General features: G+C 41.9%; 1 protein-coding gene and 1 pseudogene across 1 annotated transcript; one reads left to right on the forward strand and one right to left on the reverse strand.

Annotated features, from left to right (window-relative positions):
• Positions 1-8,027: 8,027 nt before the first annotated feature.
• LOC103122887 (olfactory receptor 52B2) lies at positions 8,028-8,990 on the forward strand. Its single transcript, XM_007533504.3, has one exon. The coding sequence runs from the start codon at positions 8,040-8,042 to the stop codon at positions 8,988-8,990; it is 951 nt and encodes a 316-aa protein (XP_007533566.1). The 5' UTR covers positions 8,028-8,039.
• Positions 8,991-14,766: 5,776 nt separating this feature from the next.
• On the reverse strand, positions 14,767-16,003 carry LOC103122888 (olfactory receptor 52H1-like; annotated as a pseudogene).
• Between the last annotated feature and the right edge of the window lie 3,898 nt (positions 16,004-19,901).

Genomic DNA, 19,901 nt, shown 5'->3' on the forward strand with positions numbered 1-19,901 from the left:
CTATGTTGTTTGTCAGTTTCCTTTTTATAAATAAAAATTAAAAAAAAGAAAATGGTAACATTGGGAATTAAAGTCAAGGAGTCTTTTGCTAGAGTCCTGTGTACACAACCACAATTCTCTGTAGAGTATATATATGGCCAGTGGTATATACATTATATTTGTACCGCATAAAAGATAAGTCACATAAAGAAAGTCCTGGAAACTAAAAACATAAAACAAGTAGCGACAAAAATATCCAAAATACAATTTAGGATAGTACATGCAGATTGTTTCAACTCCTCTATTTAAACGTCTGTGAAGTCCCACGCTTCTCTCAATTCATACCAAATGATATTGCATCCACTGATTCCAACCTCATCAATGCAACCAGTACCACCTCAGCATGCTTCACCTCAGACTGTGTCCAGAGACGTCAGGCATGGATGGAATGTCAACCCTTCACCCTCATTACTCTGATGAGACCTTTCCTTTCATAGTATTCTCTAACTCCATTCCAGGAGGTTCACTTCCTAACAAAGTCCCAAAACCTAGATATAGACCAAGTCCCGTAAGATAGAGCATATATTCAGATAGATCCATAAATCAGGGCAAAATATATACCTGAAAGCAAAAATACACAATAGTCTGTAGTGAGTCAGTATAAAGTTCATAACAAAATAGTGTCTACTTAGACTGAGATACCCTCCTCACCTACTTCCTATTACAGTTCTCTCACTCAAAAAATAAAAAAATAATAAATTCAAAAAATTTTTTCTCTGTAATCAATCTTTACCAAAAAAAAAATCTAGTAATTCACAGAAAATGAGTGCAATCTTAAAGCAAGTTTTGTAAAGAAATAGAGTATCTGGTAACTTTTTAAATCTTCATTTATTTATTTTTATCTTTATTTATTTATTGGATAGAGACAGCCAGAAATCAAGAGGAAGGGGCAGACAGGGAGGGAGAGAGGCAGAAAGAAACCAGCAGTACTGTCTCACTACTTAACAAAGCTTTCCTACTGCAGGTGGGGACTGAGGTCTTGAACACATGCCCTTGCACATTGTACCATATGCGCTCAACCAGTTGCACCACCAGCCATCCCAGCTGGTAACTGTCTCTAAGATTTTGTGAGAACTATGGTGGTTATTGTTGATGGATTTGCTGGCGGGAGGGGGGGGCAGGGAGTCATAGAACTTTTACAGTGGGTGCAACTTTGAGCTATATGCCCTTATAATCTCGTAAACTACTATTAAATCATGTATACAAATATTTTAAAGTCCAGTTTAAGGAACAAATGACGAACATAATGAATGTATAAGTTAAACATACACACATTCACAAACAGCAGATAGATGTAAATAATAGACAAACTCTACACAAAGTCACATTATAGATGTTGCTTAAGAAACCAGAGTCTAGGGAGTCGGGTGGTATTGCAGCGGTTTAAACACAGGGATCCCGGTTGGAGCCCCTGGATCCCCTACAAGGGAGTCGCTTCATAGAGGATGAAGCAGGTCTGTAGGTGTCTCTTTCTCTCCTGTCTCTGTCTTCCCCTCCTCTCTGCATTTTTCTCGGTCCTATCCAACAATGATGACATCAACAGCAATAACTACAGCAAGGGCAACAAAAAGGGGAAAATAAATATAATAAATATTTTTTAAAATTTTAAAAATTAAAAAAATAATAATTTTTTTAAAAAAGAAAAAGAAACCAGAGTCTAGAGTCGCTATCTTGGATTTCCATTTGATCTGTGTCTCTGTTTTTCATTATACCAAATAAGTCATTTGATCTGTTTAAAATGCCTATTTTCTTAGAGAATTTTTGGAGGGATTATAAAAGTTCTGGGCTCAGTGACTGGTAAAGGTAAAGTGATCAATAAATAGCAACTATTGGGTCACATCATCACTACTGTAATTAAATGCATGCAAACATACATGGATGGCAGAAGCTTGTGTGACAACTGAAAAGTTTCTAATCACAAAGAAACCTGATTCCAAAGCCAGTTTTTGAGATCCAAGCTCTCGGTCCACTAGGTGTAAGCCGTTGAATTGTGGCCTCTAGCAGCCCAGCCACCTAATTCCCATTGCTTCATCCTCTTTCTAACCACTAAGTTGCTAAAACTAGACCCCATTTCACAGAGCAAACAACTGAACCTACCTGTCTTTTCCTTTGCCTCTCTTTGCTTCTCTTCTTGGGTTCTCTGAAGAACTTGAGACCTTCCTCTTCCCCAGCGCGCCTGCCTACCCAACACTCGACAAACCTCAGGCCCTTGATGAGGACAGAGAGAAGGACAGAAATAATACCTTCAAAAGGTCCTTCCTCTTAGTCTTCTTATTTCTCCTGGGCTTATGAGAGAGCACTCATGCTTGTGGGCTCCTGAGAGACCAGAGATAGAAGCATAACCAGTGACTTTGTGGGCTACTCTTGGTCAGGTCATTCCCAGAGGTTTCATCTCCTGAGGTTCTGAGATCCCAAAGGATCAAAGCTGAAAACTTAAAATTCATGTTAAAATTTAGACTCCAAAATATCTTTGAAATCACTTGAGTGATTAGAATCAACACTTTATTTTTCTGTGGTCTTCGAGGTGGTGCAATGGATAAAGCACTGGATTCTCAAAGCATGAGGTCCCACGTTTAATCCCTGGCAGCACATATACCAGAGTGATGTCTAGTTCTATCTCGCTCCTCCCATCTTTCTCATTAATAAATAAATAAGAATTTAAAAAATATATTTAAAAAGAAACATGATTCAGTTCTTCCTCCTTCCCAGGGAGGTAGAGCCTCTTATTATTTTTTTATTAGACAGGACAGAGAAATTGAGAGAGAAGGGGGAAATAGAGAGGGGAAGAAAGATCGACACTTATAGACCTGCTTCACCACTTGGAGAGTGGGGGCCCGAACTCAGGTCCTTGTGCTTGGTGATATGTGCATTTAACCAGGTGCATCACCCCCCAGAACCATTATTATTTCCATAACACAGATGGGAAAGTGAAACACAGAAAGGTTGCCCATGTTATTCAGTCATTAGGTGAAGAAATTTCTTTTTTTTTTTATTGTTGTTGTAGTTATTACTGTTGTTGTTATTGATGTCGTTGCTAGATATGCCAGAGGAAGAGCTTGAAGAAACAAGAAAGAACAAGTCCCTTGTGCTGTGGAACCTAGATCTCTTTCTGAAGACCAGAAAAACCAACGGACTTCGAAGTTGCAGCTACGACCATGAGTCAACCTGACTTTCCTGGACAGACAGCCTCACCAATGTGTTCTGGGAAGTCCGCCTTCCCAGAGCCCTGATCCACTAGGGGGAGAGACAGGCTGCGAGTATGGATCGAACTGCCAACGCTTATGTTCAGCAGGGAAGCAATTACAGAAGCCAGAGCCGCCATCTTCTGCACCCCATAAAGATCTTTTAGCCCGGGAGTCGGGTGGTGGAGCAGCGGGTTAAGCGCAAGTAGTGCAAAGCGCAAGGACCAGCATAAGGATCCAGGTTCAAGCCCCTAGCTCCCCACCTGCAGGGGAATCACTTCACAGGTGGTGAAGGATGTCTGCAGATGTCTATCTTTCTCTCTCCCTCTCTGCCTTCCCCTCCTCTCTCCATTTCTCTCTGTCCTATCTAACAACAACAACATCAGTAACAACAACAATAATAACTACAACAACAATAAAAATCAAGGCAACAAAAGGGAAAATAAATAAATATTTTAAAAAATCTTTTAGTCCATACTCCCAGAGGGATAAAGAATAGGGAAGTTTCCAATGGAGGAGATGAGATACAAAACTCTAGTGGTGGGAACTGTACCCCTCTTATCCCACAATCTTGTCAATCATTATTAAATCACTAATAAAAAAAAAAGAAAGAAAAACATCGCTGTATTCCAAACTAAGATCACGAGGAACTCGCCTGCTCGGAAGACTCAGAATTGAATTAAGCATTGCACCTTCCTGGACTGGGGCTGAGATGAGGCTAGAGCAGTGCCTAGGATATAAAATAAGCAGGCACTTGCTTACGTGATCTTAAGTGCCCTTACATTTTAGACCCTTGGCATCTTGATGGAGCCATTATCGATAGTTCAGCAAAGAATTAAGCAGTCCCAGGGGCCCAGTGGTAGTGCAGCAGGTTAAGCACACATGGTGCGAAGTGCAAGGACCTGTGTAAGGATCCCAGTTTGAGCCCCCAACTCCCCACCTGCAGGGGAGTCAACTTCACAGGCAGTGAAGCAGGTCTCCAGGTGTCTATCTTTCTCTCCCCCCCTGTCTTCCCTTCCTCTCTCAATTTCTCTCTGTCCTATCCAACAACAATGACAGCAATAGGAACAATAATAACAATGATGATGATAAACAACAATGAGGGCAACAAAAAGGAAAAAAAATAGCCTCCAGGAGCAGTGGATTCGTAGTACAGGAACAGACCCCCAGTGATAAGCCTGGAGGCAAAAGAGAAGAAAAAAAAAAAAGAATTAAGCAGTCTCTGAGGCTGGGTGGTGGCATACCTGGTTAAGCTCACAGGAGTAAGAAGTGCAAGGACCCAGGTTCGAGTCCCCAGTTCCCCACCTGTAGGGGGGCACTTCAGAAGCAGTGAAGCAGTGTCTTTCTCTCTCCCTATATCCCTCCTCCCCTCTCAATTTCTTTCTGTCCTATCTAATTAAAAACAAAAAGTGGAAAAAATGGCCTCCAGGAGCAGCGGATTCATAGTGCTGGCACCAAGCTCCAGCAATAACCCTGGAGGGGAAAAAAAAAAATTAAATAGTCTCTTGATTCATATGTCCCCAGAGCAGAGTCTTTAGGTTAGCTCAAGGCAAGACCAAACAACAAGTCCCAGAAGTCACTCCCTGGGGACACTGCAGGAGCAATAATGGTCCCAGAATGATTCTCCCTCTGTGCAGAGGGGAGTCTCCCTTCTAAGGCTTAGAGAATGGGTGGAAGCGAGTGAGGTCCTTTGCATGGGCAGAAGGGGGAGAATTTCCAGAGAACTTGGACATACAGAAAGCAGTGACTGTCATCTGTATTGTAAGAAATCATTTTTGTGACTGTGGATCAACAAGGAAGGCAGGAAGTAAAGTAAGTAATATAGTTTCCCCGTGTGTGTTTTTATTGGGAGATTAATGGTTTCAGTACAGTTTTGGCCTATGTGTGTTTCTTTGATTGCCCTTCCTATGATATTCATTCTCTGAATCTGAATCTGCTTATATTCCCCACCCCCAAGGCGGACCCTGCAGCAATTTCTCCCTAGCTCTCAGCTCAGCCTTCTTGTGGAATAATATTCACTGCTGATCCTTGTTCTCTGAGTCACTCCATGTGCTATTTACAGCTGTGATGACCTTGTTCTAGTGATGAGAATGCCAGCACTCAAAGACCCCTGAAAAAGACAGGCTGTCAATAGGTTCCATTTTAAAAGTAATCTCATCTTTTTTTAAAAAAAATTTTCTAATATTTATTTATTCCCTTTTGTTGTCCTTGTTGTTTTATTGTTGTAGCTACTGATGTCGTCGCTGTTGGATAGGACAGAGAGAAATGAGAGAGGAGAAGAAGACAGAGAGGGGGACAGAAAGATAGACACCTGCAGACCTGATTCACCACTTGTGAAGCGACTCCCCTGCAGGTAGGGAGCCGGAGTAATCCCATCTCTTTTTTTTGAATTTTTTTTATTTATTTAAAAAAGGAGACATTAACAAAACCATAGGATAAGAGGCATTCCTGGCTGAGTGCACACATTACAGTACACTAAGATCCAAGTTCAAGCTTCCAATCCCCACATGTGGGGAGAAGCACCCAGGGGTGAGCCAGTGCTGCAGGTATCTCTCTTACTCTCTATCTCTCCTACCCGTCTCAACTTCTTTCTGTATCTATCCAAAATTAATAAATAAATAAAATGTTTTTTCTTATATTTATTTATTTCCTTTTTTATCATTGTAGGTATTGTTATTGATGTCGTCATTGTTAGATAGGATAGAGAGAAGAGGGGAACACAGAGAGGGGGAGAGAAAGACAGACACCTACAGACCTATTTCACAACTTGTGAAGCGACTTCCCTGCAGGTGGGGAGCCAGGTGCTCAAACTGGGATCCTTACACTGGGATCCTTGAGCTTCCTGACACATGCACTTAACTCGCTGCGCTACCGCCCGCCTCCCAAATAAAATGTTTTTGACATGCTGTGTGTGAGAACTCTGACTTCATTAAAAGACAGCCAGGAAGTCAAAGTTAAGATCCCACAGAGGACATGATCTGAGATGTACCCATAGGATCCCTAACTTCCCATCACTATTTAGAGCTCCCTCCCCTTTATCATCCATGCAGGCCTGGCTCAGATCTGAAGTCTTATCTTGGGTTTTTCTCCATAGTTATTGCTGGGGCTTGGTGCCAGCACTACAGACCCACTGTTCCAGGTGGCCATTTTTTCTTCCATTTTATTGGATAGGACAGAGAGAAATTGAGAGAGGATGGGAAGATAGAAATGGAGAAAGAAAGAAAAACATCTGCAGACCTGCTTCACAGCTTGTGAGGAGTCTCCTCTGCAAGTGGGGAGCCAGGAGCTCAAATCCAGGTCCTTGCACCTGGTAATATGTGTGCTTAACTGGGTGCACCACCGTCCACTGCCCCACACTACAATTTCTTTATCCAAGATGACTTCCATATGCTATTTTTATTTAAAAAAAATTTTTATTATCTTCATTTCTTTATTGAATATAGACAGCCAGAAACTTCTAAAACAAAGCAGGGAGATAGTATCAAGGTGTTGCAAAAGACTTTATGGGCAGGGGTAGATAGCATAATGGCTATGCAAAGAGACTTTCATGCCTAAGGCTCCAAAGTCCCAGGTTCAATCCCCTGCATCATGATAAATCAGAGCTAATCAGTGTTCTGGTTAAAAAAAAAAAGTGCAAAAGACTTCAATGCCTAATTCTCTGAGATCCCAGGATCAACTGCCAGCCAGCACCACCATAAACCAGAGCTAAGTAGTTTAAAAAAAAAAAAAAAAGTCTAAAAAAGGTATCTCAGTGCATAGAATTCATGTTTTGCAAGCCAGAGACCTCCAGGTTCCATACCATGCACCTAAACGCCAGAGCTCTGATCTCTTTCCCATGTTCCCACGAAATAAGAAAAGGCAACAAAAGGGAAAATAAATAAACATTTTTAAAAAATTAAAAAGAATGTAGGCTTGATCCCAGGTTCTAGTGTATCTGCTCTCAACTGGGTGAGTCATGGCCCAGCACTGAAACTTTCTCACAGAACAGGATACTGCACACATTTTGGTCCAGATTTAACACCTCTGAGTTGGTGGAAGCTCACTAGTTAAGATTTTGCAGCGGTGGTTCAGCGGTGGTGCATATCACCATATGCAAAGAGCCAAGTTCAAATCCCCAGTCCCCACCTACAGGGGGGCAGCTTCAGGCATGGTGCAGCAGGTCTGCAGGTGTCTCTCTTTCTCTCACCCTATCTCCCCACCCCTTTCAATTTCTCTCTGTCCTATCTAATAAAAGCAGAAAGGGGAAAAGGTCACACCAAGTCCCCAGCAGTAACCCTGGTGGGTGGAAAAAAGTATTTTGCATAACAATGTCTGAGTAACTGAGGGCTAGTAAGTATGTACATACTGACTAGCTAAACTGGCTACTTCTGTTTTTTTCTTCCTTCCTTCCTTCCTTCCTTCCTTCCTTCCTTCTTTCCTTTCTTTCTTCCTTTCTCTTTCTTCCTTTCTTTTAACCTCCAGGGTTATTGCTGGGGCTCAGTGTCTGTAGTACAAATCCACTGCTCCTGGAGGCCATTTTTCCCATTTTGTTGCCCTCGTTGTTATTGTTGTTATAGAGGCTGTTGTGGTTTTTGGATAAGACAGAGAGAAATCAAAAGAGGAGGGGAAGACAGAGAGGAGGAACGAAAAATAGACACTTGCAGACCTGCTTCACCACCCCCCGCCCCACGCAAGTGGGGAGCTGGGGGCTCAAACCAGGATCCTTCCATGAGTCCTTGCACTTTGCACCATGTGCGCTTAACTCGCTGAGCTACTGCCCAGTCACCCTGTCCTTCGTGTTACAGATAAGTGATAAAAGTCCCATACAACAGTTCAGCCATGGCAGCTCTGAACGACTCCGCTGTCAACTATGATATGTTTATTCTCATTGGTATCCCTGGCCTGAAGGAGCTACACTTGTGGATCTCCATTCCTTTCTGCCTGATGTACCTGGTGGCTGTGTCCGGAAATGGGATCCTGATCTGTGTGGTGGCGGCAGAAAGCAGTCTTCATGAGCCCATGTACCTCTTCCTCTCCATGCTAGCATTTTGGGATCTGATTCTTTCTACGTCCACTGTACCCAAAGCCCTGAGCATCTTCTGGTTTGATGATGTGGACATCTCCTTTGGCGGTTGTGTAACCCAACTCTTCTTTATGCATTTTGCCTTTGTAGTGGAGTCAGGCATCCTCTTGGCGATGGCTTTTGACCGCTATGTGGCCATCTGCTATCCACTGAGATATACCACCATACTTAGTCACGGCGTGATTGGAAAAATAGGGGGTGTTGTAGTGCTCAGGAGTTTTGCAACTGTTTTCCCCATTGTCTTTCTTGTGAAGCGTTTGCCCTTCTGCCGGACAAACATCATTGCCCATACTTTCTGTGAACACATGGGGTTGGCAAAACTGGCTTGTGCTGACATCACCATCAACATTTGGTACGGCATCTCTGTGCCTTTACTCAGTGTTATGCTAGATATGGTGACCATCGTCATATCCTATGGACTCATTCTGAAGGCAGTCTTCAGGCTGCCATCCCACGATGCTAGGATGAAAGCACTTGGCACCTGTGGCTCCCATGTCTGTGTCATCCTCATGTTCTACCTTCCAGGAATATTCACTGTCATTGCTCAGCGCTTTGGTCGAAAAATCCCCAAGCATGTCCACATACTTCTGGCCAATCTCTATGTTCTGGTTCCCCCCATGATGAACCCAATTATCTATGGAGTGAAGACCAAACAGATTCGTGAACGAGTGGCCCTTGTGTTTGTTTCGAAAGGCAAGTGTTGTTAAGCATGGCTGGTTCTCCTCACTTTATAGGTGAGGAGAAAATGACCCTTGGAAAAGAGATGAATTGCCACTTACGATAGGCTGTATTCGCTGTGAAACTCACCTTGTTTTCACTAAATAGAAATGACCCAAATGGTTTGAGTCACTGATGTCAAAGGCAGATTAAAATCTATATATTCACAGGCATAAACTGCTATCTTAAATGCTTCTTCAGTATTTGATGATATTGTATCTCTGTTTTTACTAAACTCAAATAAAATTTATTATGCCCTTACCCATATATTTAAATGTTAGATCTCTTTTTAATTCTTTTTTTAAAATCATCTTTATTTATTTATTTGGATAGAGACAGCCAGAAACCGAGAGGGAAGGGGGTGACAGAGAGGGAGAGAGACAGAGAGACACCTGCAGCCCTGCTTCAGCACTTGTGAAGCTTTCCCCCTGCAGGTGGGGACTGGAGGCTCGAACCCAGGTCCTTGGGCACTGTAACATGTACGCTCAACCAGGTGTGCCACCACCAGGTCCCTAAATGTTAGATCTTTATGCCTTTTCCTCAACAGCTTTTATGAATACAAAATTAAAGTGTAGAGTGGGGGGAGGTAGTATAATGCTTTTTTTTTATTATTATTTGTGAATAATAGTAGGTTAACAAGGTCATAAGACTGCAGTATATCCACCACCAAAGTTCTGCATCCCACATTCCCAGATCCCAAAGATAACCACCATAGTTTTCACAAGTCTTAGAAACAGACTGTCAACTTATATGTTGTTGTATTTTCAAGTTCATGTATATCAGTTCTCTGGATTCCATGTATGAGTAGAACCATCCAGTAGTTGTCTTTCATCTTTTTGCTTATTTTGCAAAGCATAATCACGTCTACTTCTGTCCACTTTGTCCCTTAGGACACAATATCATCTTTTTGATTGCCTAGCAATACTCCATGGAATATGCATCCCATAACTTCTTTAACCAGTTATCTATTGATGGACATTTAGGCTGCTTTCACTCTTTGGGTATTGCGAACAATGTAACTATGAACATAGAGGTGCATATATGCCTTCAAATTAGTGTTTGAGTGTCCTTTGGATAAGTGTCTCAGAGTGATATCGCTAGGCCATAAGTTAATTCTACATTTATTTGATCAGGGGCTGTCAATACAGTTTCCCAAGGGGGCTGAGCCATTTTTCATTCCCACCAGAGTCCCTTCTTCTCCACGACCTTGCCAACACCAGGAGTATAATGTTTATGCAAAGACTTTCATGCCTGAGGCTCTGAAATCCCTGGTTCAATCCCCCACACCACCATAAACCAGAGCTGTGCAGTACTCTGGTAAAAAAAAAATTAAAATGTAAATACCAAAATTATACACAAATAAAAGAATGGTAGAAGCTCCTTATCAGGTTCACCATATTCACCAAAGAACTTAACAATTTTCAATACAGTGGTCCGGGAGGTGGCGCAGTGGCTAAGGCACTAAACTCTCAAGCATGAGGTCCCGAGTTCGATCCCCAGCAGCACATGTACCAGAGTGATGGCTGGTTCTTTCTCTCCTATCTTTCTCATGAATAAATAAATAAATAAATAAATTCAAAAAGAAATATTTATTAAAAAATTTTCAATACAAACAGGAATATCTGAAGATAGTATTAGTACCATCTACACAAATAAAATCATACTAAGTATATGATTAGAGTGAAGAAGAAAAGATAATTTGATTTCATTAACAGTTTGAAAAGGCAAATGGCCTTGGTTGTCTATGCAATCCTCCTTACTTGTGGTTAGACTTTCCAACATTTAATTCACAAGGTAGTCATATGAAGATCCAATAAGAAATTGGATGACAGGACATTTTGTAAATTCTAAAACTTTATACCTAGTTGTGTCACTGTCCTTAATATCACTGTGTTCCCTGGTGTGAGCTTTCACTGTCTTTGTGCTGGAAGGATAAAAACAAAACAAAGCAGGGCCAGATGGTGGAGCACCTGGCTAAGCGCTCACTTTACAGTGCACATAGACCCAGGTTCAAGCCCCCAGTCCCCACCTGCAGAGGGACGCTTCATGAATGGTGAAGCAGGTGTCTCTCTGTCTCTCTCCCTCTCTATTTCCTCCTCCCCTCTCAATTTTTCTATGTCTCTAGCCAATATAAATAAATAAAAATGTTTTTTAAAATGAAACAAAACATTCAAAAAGAAGAATCTCTGGTCTACAGCAAAATCTTTCTACCTTGAAGAGCCTCCTTCATTTCCCATCAGGGCTTATCTAGTGACAGAGAGGAGTCCCACAGTCTTCGCCTGTCACATGTGCACCAGCCACTGTGGATGGAGGATGGTAAACACGTGTCCCGTCACCTGTGTCACCTGTGTCCTATCTACACAGCTGACCTGCCAGGCAGTGTGGGTCTGTGGTGTCTCAGGTTATACAGGGTTTTAATTGTGTTATCCCTTACAATTTAGGGTTATAGAAGTAAGACTGATTTAGAGAATACCTGTGAATGCAAAGTCAAGGACTAAAAACAGTATATTTTAAAAATGTAACTATTTTTTTTTATTTGATAGGAGAGAGAAACTGCAAAGGGATGGGGAGATGGAGAGGAAGAGAGAAAGAAAGGCTCCTGAAATTCTGCTTTACTGCTCTTGGTATAACTCGGAAAAGATGTGGGAGGGTGGGGTTTCTGTACCAGAAAAATCATGAGAGGTAAGAAATGAGTGAATGAGGAAGGAAAACATCTTTTCAATTAAACAGACAACTTAGTTATACGCACATCATATGCCATATACATAATCTTAACATGATTTAAAAGTTAGTAAGAGGGAGTAGGCGGTAGCGCTGCGGGTTAAGTGCACATGGCGCAAAGCACAAGGACTGGTGTAAGGATCCCGGTTCAAGCCCCCGGCTCTTGACCTGCAGGAGAGTCACTTCACAAACAGTGAAGCAGGTCTGGCAGGTGTCTGTCTTTCTCTTCCCCTCTCTCACTTCCCCTCCTCTCTCCATTTCTCTCTGTCTTACACAACAACAATGACAACAATAACAACAACAATAAAACAACAAGGGCAACAAAAGGAAATAAACAAATAAATAAACATTAAAAAAGAAGACTGTACCCATTAGTAGACATTCTCATTTTAAAAAAAAAGTTAGTAAGATTCACATAGAAGGGAAGTCACTATCTTATCATTTAAAATTTTTTATTGAATAAACCTTGATTTATAACATTATATGTTTCAATCATGGAATAATAATTCAACATCTGTATATACTGTGTTTTATTTAACCCCCAAGATTAGTTTTTTTAATGTTTATTTACTTATTATCTTTCGTTGTCTTTGTTGTTTTATTGTTGTAGTTATTATTGATTGCTGTTGGATAGGACAGAGAAATGGAGAGAGAAGGGGAAGACAGAGATGGGGAGAGAAAGATAGACACCTGCAGACCTGCTTTACCACCTGTGAAGCGACTCCCCTGCAGGTGGGGAGCTGGGGGCTTGAACCAGGATCCTTACATCGGTCCTTGAGCTTTGTGCCATGTATGCTTAACCCACTGCGCTACCATCTGACTCCCCAAAGATTAGTTTCTAACGTTTAACACAGACGCAAGTACTTCAAACCAATTTACCCCAAACCACCACTCCCTTCCCTTCTGGAACTATCTAGTTCTTATAATCTAAGAACTTGATTTTGCTTTTTTGTCTTGCAGACACCTAACATGGGGAGATGAGAGGTTGTACCTACGTGCAACTATTATATACTGTAAACTATTAACCACCACCCCCCCTTAAGTAGAAGAAAGTATAAGTAACAAAAATTAAGCTTCAGATTGCAGAGATGATATGCCCATGACAGTGCAGAAAGAAAAGATAAAATAGGTTGCTTGAAAAAAATATAAGAACCCTGGTGTGTAATGATGTGAAAGGACCTCCAGTCAGGTGTGAGAGTGTTCAGCAGACACCTATCCAGGGACAAGAGAAACTGTACACCAGGGTTAACAACTGTGCTGTAAACCATTAATGCCCCAGTAAAAAGATTTAGAAGGGAAAAAAACGAAGAATGAGGTGATGTTTATAAAGAAGATATGAAAAAAGAAAGAGAGAAGTATAGGAAGAGTTGAAAGCATCAGGCAACAAGCACTAAGTGTTCAGCATTCTTCATCCCATGGATGGTTTTCAGGTTATCTTGGGATACCTGGGTTTTGACTAGAGGATTGGAATTATCTCAGTTGGAGTTTAAAAAAAGCCCCTCCAGTTGCTAAGTAAAATATGGACATATGAGAGAAAAGTGGAGAGGTAGCAAATTCCTAAATGGGTCTGCCTAAAAAATTCCAGAGAATAGTGGGTGTGTTTTCATATGAAACATGTGAATGAATGTAAACGCTCCTCAGAGTACAATCAATAAAAAATTAATAACTAAATGATTTAAGGAACCACTGAAATAAGAATTGGCTTTGGCATAAGAATCTGGTTGAGAGGGAGTCGGGCGGTATTGCAGTGTGTTAAGCGCACATGGCACGAATTCCAAGGATTGGCTTAAGGATCCCGGTTCGAGCTCCTGGCTCCCCACCTGCAGGGGAGTCGCTTCACAGGCAGTGAAGCAAGTCTGTGGGTGTCTATCTTTCTCTCCCCCTTCTCTGTCTTCCCCTCCCCTCCATTTCTCACTGTCCTATCTAACAATGACGACATCAATAATAACTACAAAAAAAAAAAAAGAAAGAAAAACAACAAGGGCAACAAAAGGGAAAATAAAAAAAAGGAACCTGGTTGAATTCTACCTCATACTTGCTAAATAAGAGAGAGAATTCAAGAGAGTTCTTTAGATGAATCATAGGATAGAAAGAGAAGATGATATAAATTTTTGTGCAGGGTAGTTTTTGAAGTTCTGGTGAAGATATCAATGAATTTACCATGTGAAATAGCAAAGGAATTAGTTAGTACTTTAGACTTGGTAATTTTTCACATACAGATAGTTATTGAATTTACTAGTTTTCTGTGCACTAAGTAAATTAACCTCACAACAAGCCTATGAACTAAGTAATATTTTCTTTTTTTTTTTTTTATTTATTCCCTTTTGTTGCCCTTGTTGTTTTTTTTATTGTTGTAGTTATTTTTGTTGTTGTCGTTGTAGGATAGGACAGAGAGAAATGGAGAGAGGAAGGGAAGACAGAGAGGAGGAGAGAAAGATAGACACCTGCAGACCTGCTTCACCGCCTGTGAAGCGACTCCCCTGCAGGTGGGGAGCCGGGATTCGAACCGGGATCCTTATGCCGGTCCTTGTGCTTTGCGCCACCTGCGCTTAACCCACTGCGCTACAGCCCGACTCCCGTAATATTTTCTTTTATTAAAAAGGATATTTAAACTGGATAAAAAGAAGAGTAAAAAAAAAATTGTGGTCTGGGAGGTGGCACAGTGGATAAGGCTTTGGACTTTGAAGCATGAGGTCCGAGTTCAGTTCCCGGCAGCACATGTACCAGAGTGATGTCTGGCTCTCTGGTTCTCGTTCTCTCTCTCTCTCCTGTCATTTCTCATGAATAAATAAATAAAATCTTAAAAAAAAAAAAAAAAAAGAAAAAGAAACGTATTTCTTGTCATCTCACGCCTACTGTTTTCCTGGGCCTTTACTAATTTTTACCTTTCTTCATCTAACTCTACCAATCATTTTCTTTGAGAGAATTAAGGTCTTGAAAGTCATAGGCATTAGATTCATCACTGGAGTCCTTCTTCATACTGATCTGCATAAGACATTCTGTCAAATTAGTATGACTACTTACTTCTTACAGTTTTCCTCTTTGTCACTGAACCACTTCAGGAAAGAAGAGAAGGGTGACCTTGTCTCTGATCTGCTTTGTCTTTATACCATAAATGACAGGATTGAGTGCAGGAGGCATTTCCACATAGACGCTGGCGAATGTAATGTGAAAGGTACGAGAGACAAGGTGACGGAAACAATGAGTAAGCAGAGAGAACATGGCTGGTACACAGAATACGAGAATGACACTAACATGATATCCACAGGTGCTGAGGGCTTTCTCATGGGCCTCTCTGGATGGAAGATGAAAACCAGCACGATGTATGAGAGTGTAGGAAATGCCGATGAGGACCAGATCGGACACAATAGTCAGTACAGGCACAGATAAGCCGTGCCAGGTATTTATAGACAGGTCTGCACAAGCCAAGTCGGGCTACCCCTATATGCTCACAATAGGTTTGAGAGATAACATGAGACCTGCACAAAGGCAGGTGCTTCACTAGGAAAAAGGCCGGCAAAATAACAAGAAAGCTTTGGCCAAAAATACCCACCAGGATCTTGATAATTGTCCTCGGTGTCAAAACACTAGAATATCTCAAATGGGAACAAATGGCCACGCCCAACAAGATGGCTGAGTCTAGAAAAAAAACGGAAGTGGAGAATGAACAGCTGGGTCAGGCAGCCAGGAAACGTGATAACCCAAGCTTTTTTTTTTTTATTTTTTATTTATTTTTATTTTGTATTTATTTTCCCTTCTGTTGCCCTTGTTGTTTAACATTGTTGTAGTTATTGTTGTCATTGTTGTTGGATAGGACAGAGAGAAATGGAGAGAGGAGGGGAAGACAGACGGGGAGAGAAAGACAGACACCTGCAGACCTGCTTCACCACCTGTGAAGCGACTCCCCTGCAGGTGGGGAACCGGGGACTCGAACCGGGATCCTTCCGCTGGTCCTTGCGCTTTGCACCGTGTGCTTAACCAGCTGCACCACCGCCCGACTCCCTAACCCAAGCTTTCAACCGGAATAATCCAAGTGCCTTGGGAATGCATGGGGTAGATAATATAAGGTCTGTGGAAGCCAAGATTGGGAGGATGAAGAACATGGGCTCATGAAGACTGTGGTCCACAGTGATGAGATAGAGGACGACATTACCTGCAAGGGCTACAACACAGATTGCAAAGAAGGGAATCCCAACCCGTCTGTGGAATGTTCCAGTCCTGGGATCCTCACCAAAACGAACACGCCTGGGTTGAAACTTGTGGTATTCAGTGCGTCCATCATGATGACGCAAATATTATATTGGACTCAAGGACTGACTGGCTCTGAGTTCCCTTAAGTCTTTTTTTACATCCGAGAGCCAGGTCCTCTGCAGTTCTATGCTTCTGAGTCCTATAGGAAATCTTGAATATTGCTGGACTGTGCACAGTACGCCCCAGCTTGCACAGTCACAGCTCTTAATCACTGTAACAAACTGAGGCAGTTCCCTTGAAATCTGTGCTCCTTTCCTGCTTTTTCTCTTGTACTTTCTTTTCTAGCTGTGTGACCATCATCTCTTAATGACTGGGAGCTTTTCCTAAGGACAAAACTCTCTGCTCCCTGGAGTCTCTTCCAGAGTATAACAAGTAAGACTTTAGAGAAGAAAGGTCATTCCTGTTTTAGCAGGAGAAAATTTGATATTTCAAATCTATCATTAGGCTTTTCAGAATTCTGATTTTCACATGAAACTTTTTTACTGAATCCCATATTAATCAGAAGAAGTGAATATATTTGGCTAATTGCCTCTTTCTTCAAAGGAACCAGCAGTAAATATAGTCTTTTTCACATATTCTTCTTCTTCTTCTTTTTTTTTTTTTTTTTTTTTGCCTCCAGGGCTATTGCTGGGGTTTGGTGCCTGCACTATGAATCTACTGCTCCTGGAGGCCATTTTTTCCCTTTTGTTGCCATTGTTGTTGTTACTATTATTGTTGTCATCATTGTTGGATAGGACAGAGAGAAATGGGGAGAGGAGGGGAAGACAGAGGGGGAGAGAAAGATAGACACCTACAGACCTGCTTCACCACCTGTGAAGCGACTCCCCTGCAGATGGGGAGCCGGGGGTTCAAACTGGGATACTTAGGGCGGTCCTCACATACTGTTATTCTAACCCTTGTTAGAATAACACATCTCTCTCTATATATATATGTTCTAACACATATAGTTCTCTGTCTCAATTTTTTTCTTTCTCTAGAGACTGCTTCTAAAGACCACTGCAATGTATATGATCCCAGGAATGCAGATACAGGGATCTCTGAAGGACCATTTATTATTTTGTCTGTTACAAGGACCTCATACATTGCCTGGGTCTGGTTTGTTAGTTTGTTTGTTTTGCCTCCCCATGGTTTCTAGCCTCGTCACTGTCATTTCCATACTCCGTTTATACTCACAGACGTCTAATTCTGATATTGGCATTGGCTTAGCTAGTCAGTAAAAGGCTTGCAGAGGATCACACCAAGGAAACATGTGAGAGAACACAACATAATTGAGAGGCATATAAAAAGAAAAAGAGAGAGAGAGAGAGAGAGAGAAAACCTACAGTAGAGGGTAAGATGTGGAAAGAAATAAATGCAATTCCAGTTAAGAAAGACAGAAACTTCTGGATAACATAACACTTTATCTTCTTATTGGTTTCTCAGGGGATCGGGAGACTGAAAAATCTATACAAACTCCTGGGGCTGGAGTTTCCAGTCAATACTGTTAGTTAGTAAACTTTTACATTAATGTCTCTTACCTAGAAACAATATCACACACACTGTGGTTCAGGGTTTGGGAAAAAGAAGTGAAACCGGCCAGTTCTGGGATTTTCCAGGTTATGGCCTCTACACACTCGTAATCGAGTCCAAGTCATGTAAAGAGAAGAAAGATCTTCAAGTAGTTTCTAATGCAGCTTGAATCAAAATGATATATTTTAAAGAAAACAGACTAAGTCATTTTGTCTACGTTTTTACTATTTATTTATTTATTTATTTATTTAAGGTAGAGACAAGGGGCTGGGTGGTGGCACACCTGGTTGAGCACACATGTTACAGTGTGCAAGGACCTGGGTTCAAGCCCCCAGTCCCCACCTGTAGGGGGGAAAGTTTTACAAGTGATGAATCAGGGCTGCAGGTGTCTTTCTGTCTCTCTCCCTCTCTGCCTCCTCCTTCCCTCTTTTGTGTGAGGTGGTGGCTTCACCATGCACCGTTGGGACGTTTGCAGAGCTCATTATTGTCCATTTTCCAATAGAGTTTGGAGACATCACTTTTGATGGTTCAGTCATGCCTGCTCTTTTCAGAACCAGTGGCACTATCGTGAGTCTGCAATCAGTCTGCCTGAAAGTCTCAGACCTCTGTGAAGAGCCTCTGAAGAACACAGCTGGCGTGTGGTGGGGTCTGTAAGGGTTCTCTGAGCAAAGTGTGTATGTGATCATATACACAGAGTAGCCCATACTGACGATGGGACCTGTGCATGGGTACAGGTCTCCTGGTTGTTTGCAAGCCTGCAAACACGCCACTAATTTAGACAAGTCTGAAACTATAGGCTATTCAAAAGTATACTTAGATCATAGATTATACATACTTATTATTTTTTTTCTAGATCACTTGACTGGAGGGAAGAATCATTTACAAGACAGTTGTCACATGAGTGCAGTTTCTTATCTCCCCATGATCGTTGTCTGCATACTCCACCCACACCCAGCTGAAGTCTTCTTCCATTACTGTGTGCGAGGTCTCTAACATCTGCTGGGCCATGGTCTCATTCTCCCCAGTTCAGAGTCCTTGGCTCTGAAGCGATAGCCACTAGCTAATTTGAGCTAATTGACCGTTTATTTTCCCTTCTTTGTTTCTTATGTCTCACCTGAGTGAGGTTTTCTGGTGTTTGTCTTCTCCATTTGGCTTACTGAGACTTTTTTTAAATATTTATTTATTTTTACTTTTTTTGCCCTTGCTTCATTATTATTATTATTGATGTCATCATTGTTAGATAGGACAGAGAGAAATGAAGAAAGGAGGGGAAGACAGAGAGAGGGAGAGAAAGATAGACACCTGAGACATGCTTCAGTGCCTGTGAAACGACTCCCCTGCAGGTGGGGAGCCAGGGGCTTGAACCTGGATCCTTAAACTGGTCCTTATGCTTCGAACCACATGCGCTTAACCCTCTGCGTTACCGCCCAACTCCCGAAAAAGACTTTTAAGGACCATAAATGGTAATGCAATTATAAATGAAAGATGACACATGATATCTTAGGATGTCATGATTATACATATTTAAATAATTGTTTCAAGATGAAAATTTCCTTCTACATCTTAGGTTTTTAAAAATATTTTGTTTATTTGTTTTTTTAAAGACTTTCTTTTTAAATATTTATTTTCCCTTTTGTTGCCCTTTTTATTGTTGTAGTTATTATTGTTGTTATTGAGTCGTCGTCGTTGTCAGATAGGACAGAGAGAAATGGAGAAAGAAAGGAAGACAGAGAGGGAGAGGAAAAGACACCTGTTGACCTGCTTCACCTTCTGTGAAGCGATTCCCCTGCAAGTGGGGAGCCGGGGGCTCGAACCAGGATCCTTACGCCAGTCCTTGTGCTTTGCGCCACCTGCGCTTAACCCGCTGTGCTACCGCCCGATTCCCCTTGTTATTTTTTTTAAATATTTTTATTTATTTATTATTGGATAGAGACAGAGAGAAATATAGAGGGAGGGGAGGGAGAGAGAGGGAGGGGGAAAGACAGAGGGACACCCACAGTCCTGACTCACTACTCTTGAAGCTTTCCCCCTGCAAGTGGGGACCAAAGGCTTGAACCTGGGTCCTTGCACACTGTAATGTGTGCACTTAACCAGGTGCGCCACCGCCTGGCCCCCCCTTTGTTATTTTTTTAATTCTTTCTTTATGTGATAAGACAGAGAGAAATTGAAAGAAGTGGAGGAAGAGAGGGGGAGGGAGAGAGAGTGAAACACACCTGCAACACTACTTCAAGGCTCGTGAAGCTTCTCCCTTGCAGGTGGAGGCAGGGACTTGTATCCAAGTGAACCACTGCCTTTCCCCCTCTAAATCTTAGTTTAATTACAAAAGTAGGAGGCCGGGCGGTAGCGCAGCGAGTTAAGTGCGCATGGCGCGAAGTGCAAGGACTGGTGTAAGGATCCCGGGTCGAGCCCCCGGCTCCCCA

The sequence above is a fragment of the Erinaceus europaeus genome, chromosome 17, assembly GCF_950295315.1.
Source record: "Erinaceus europaeus chromosome 17, mEriEur2.1, whole genome shotgun sequence".
In the NCBI taxonomy this organism is placed as follows: Eukaryota; Metazoa; Chordata; class Mammalia; order Eulipotyphla; family Erinaceidae; genus Erinaceus; species Erinaceus europaeus.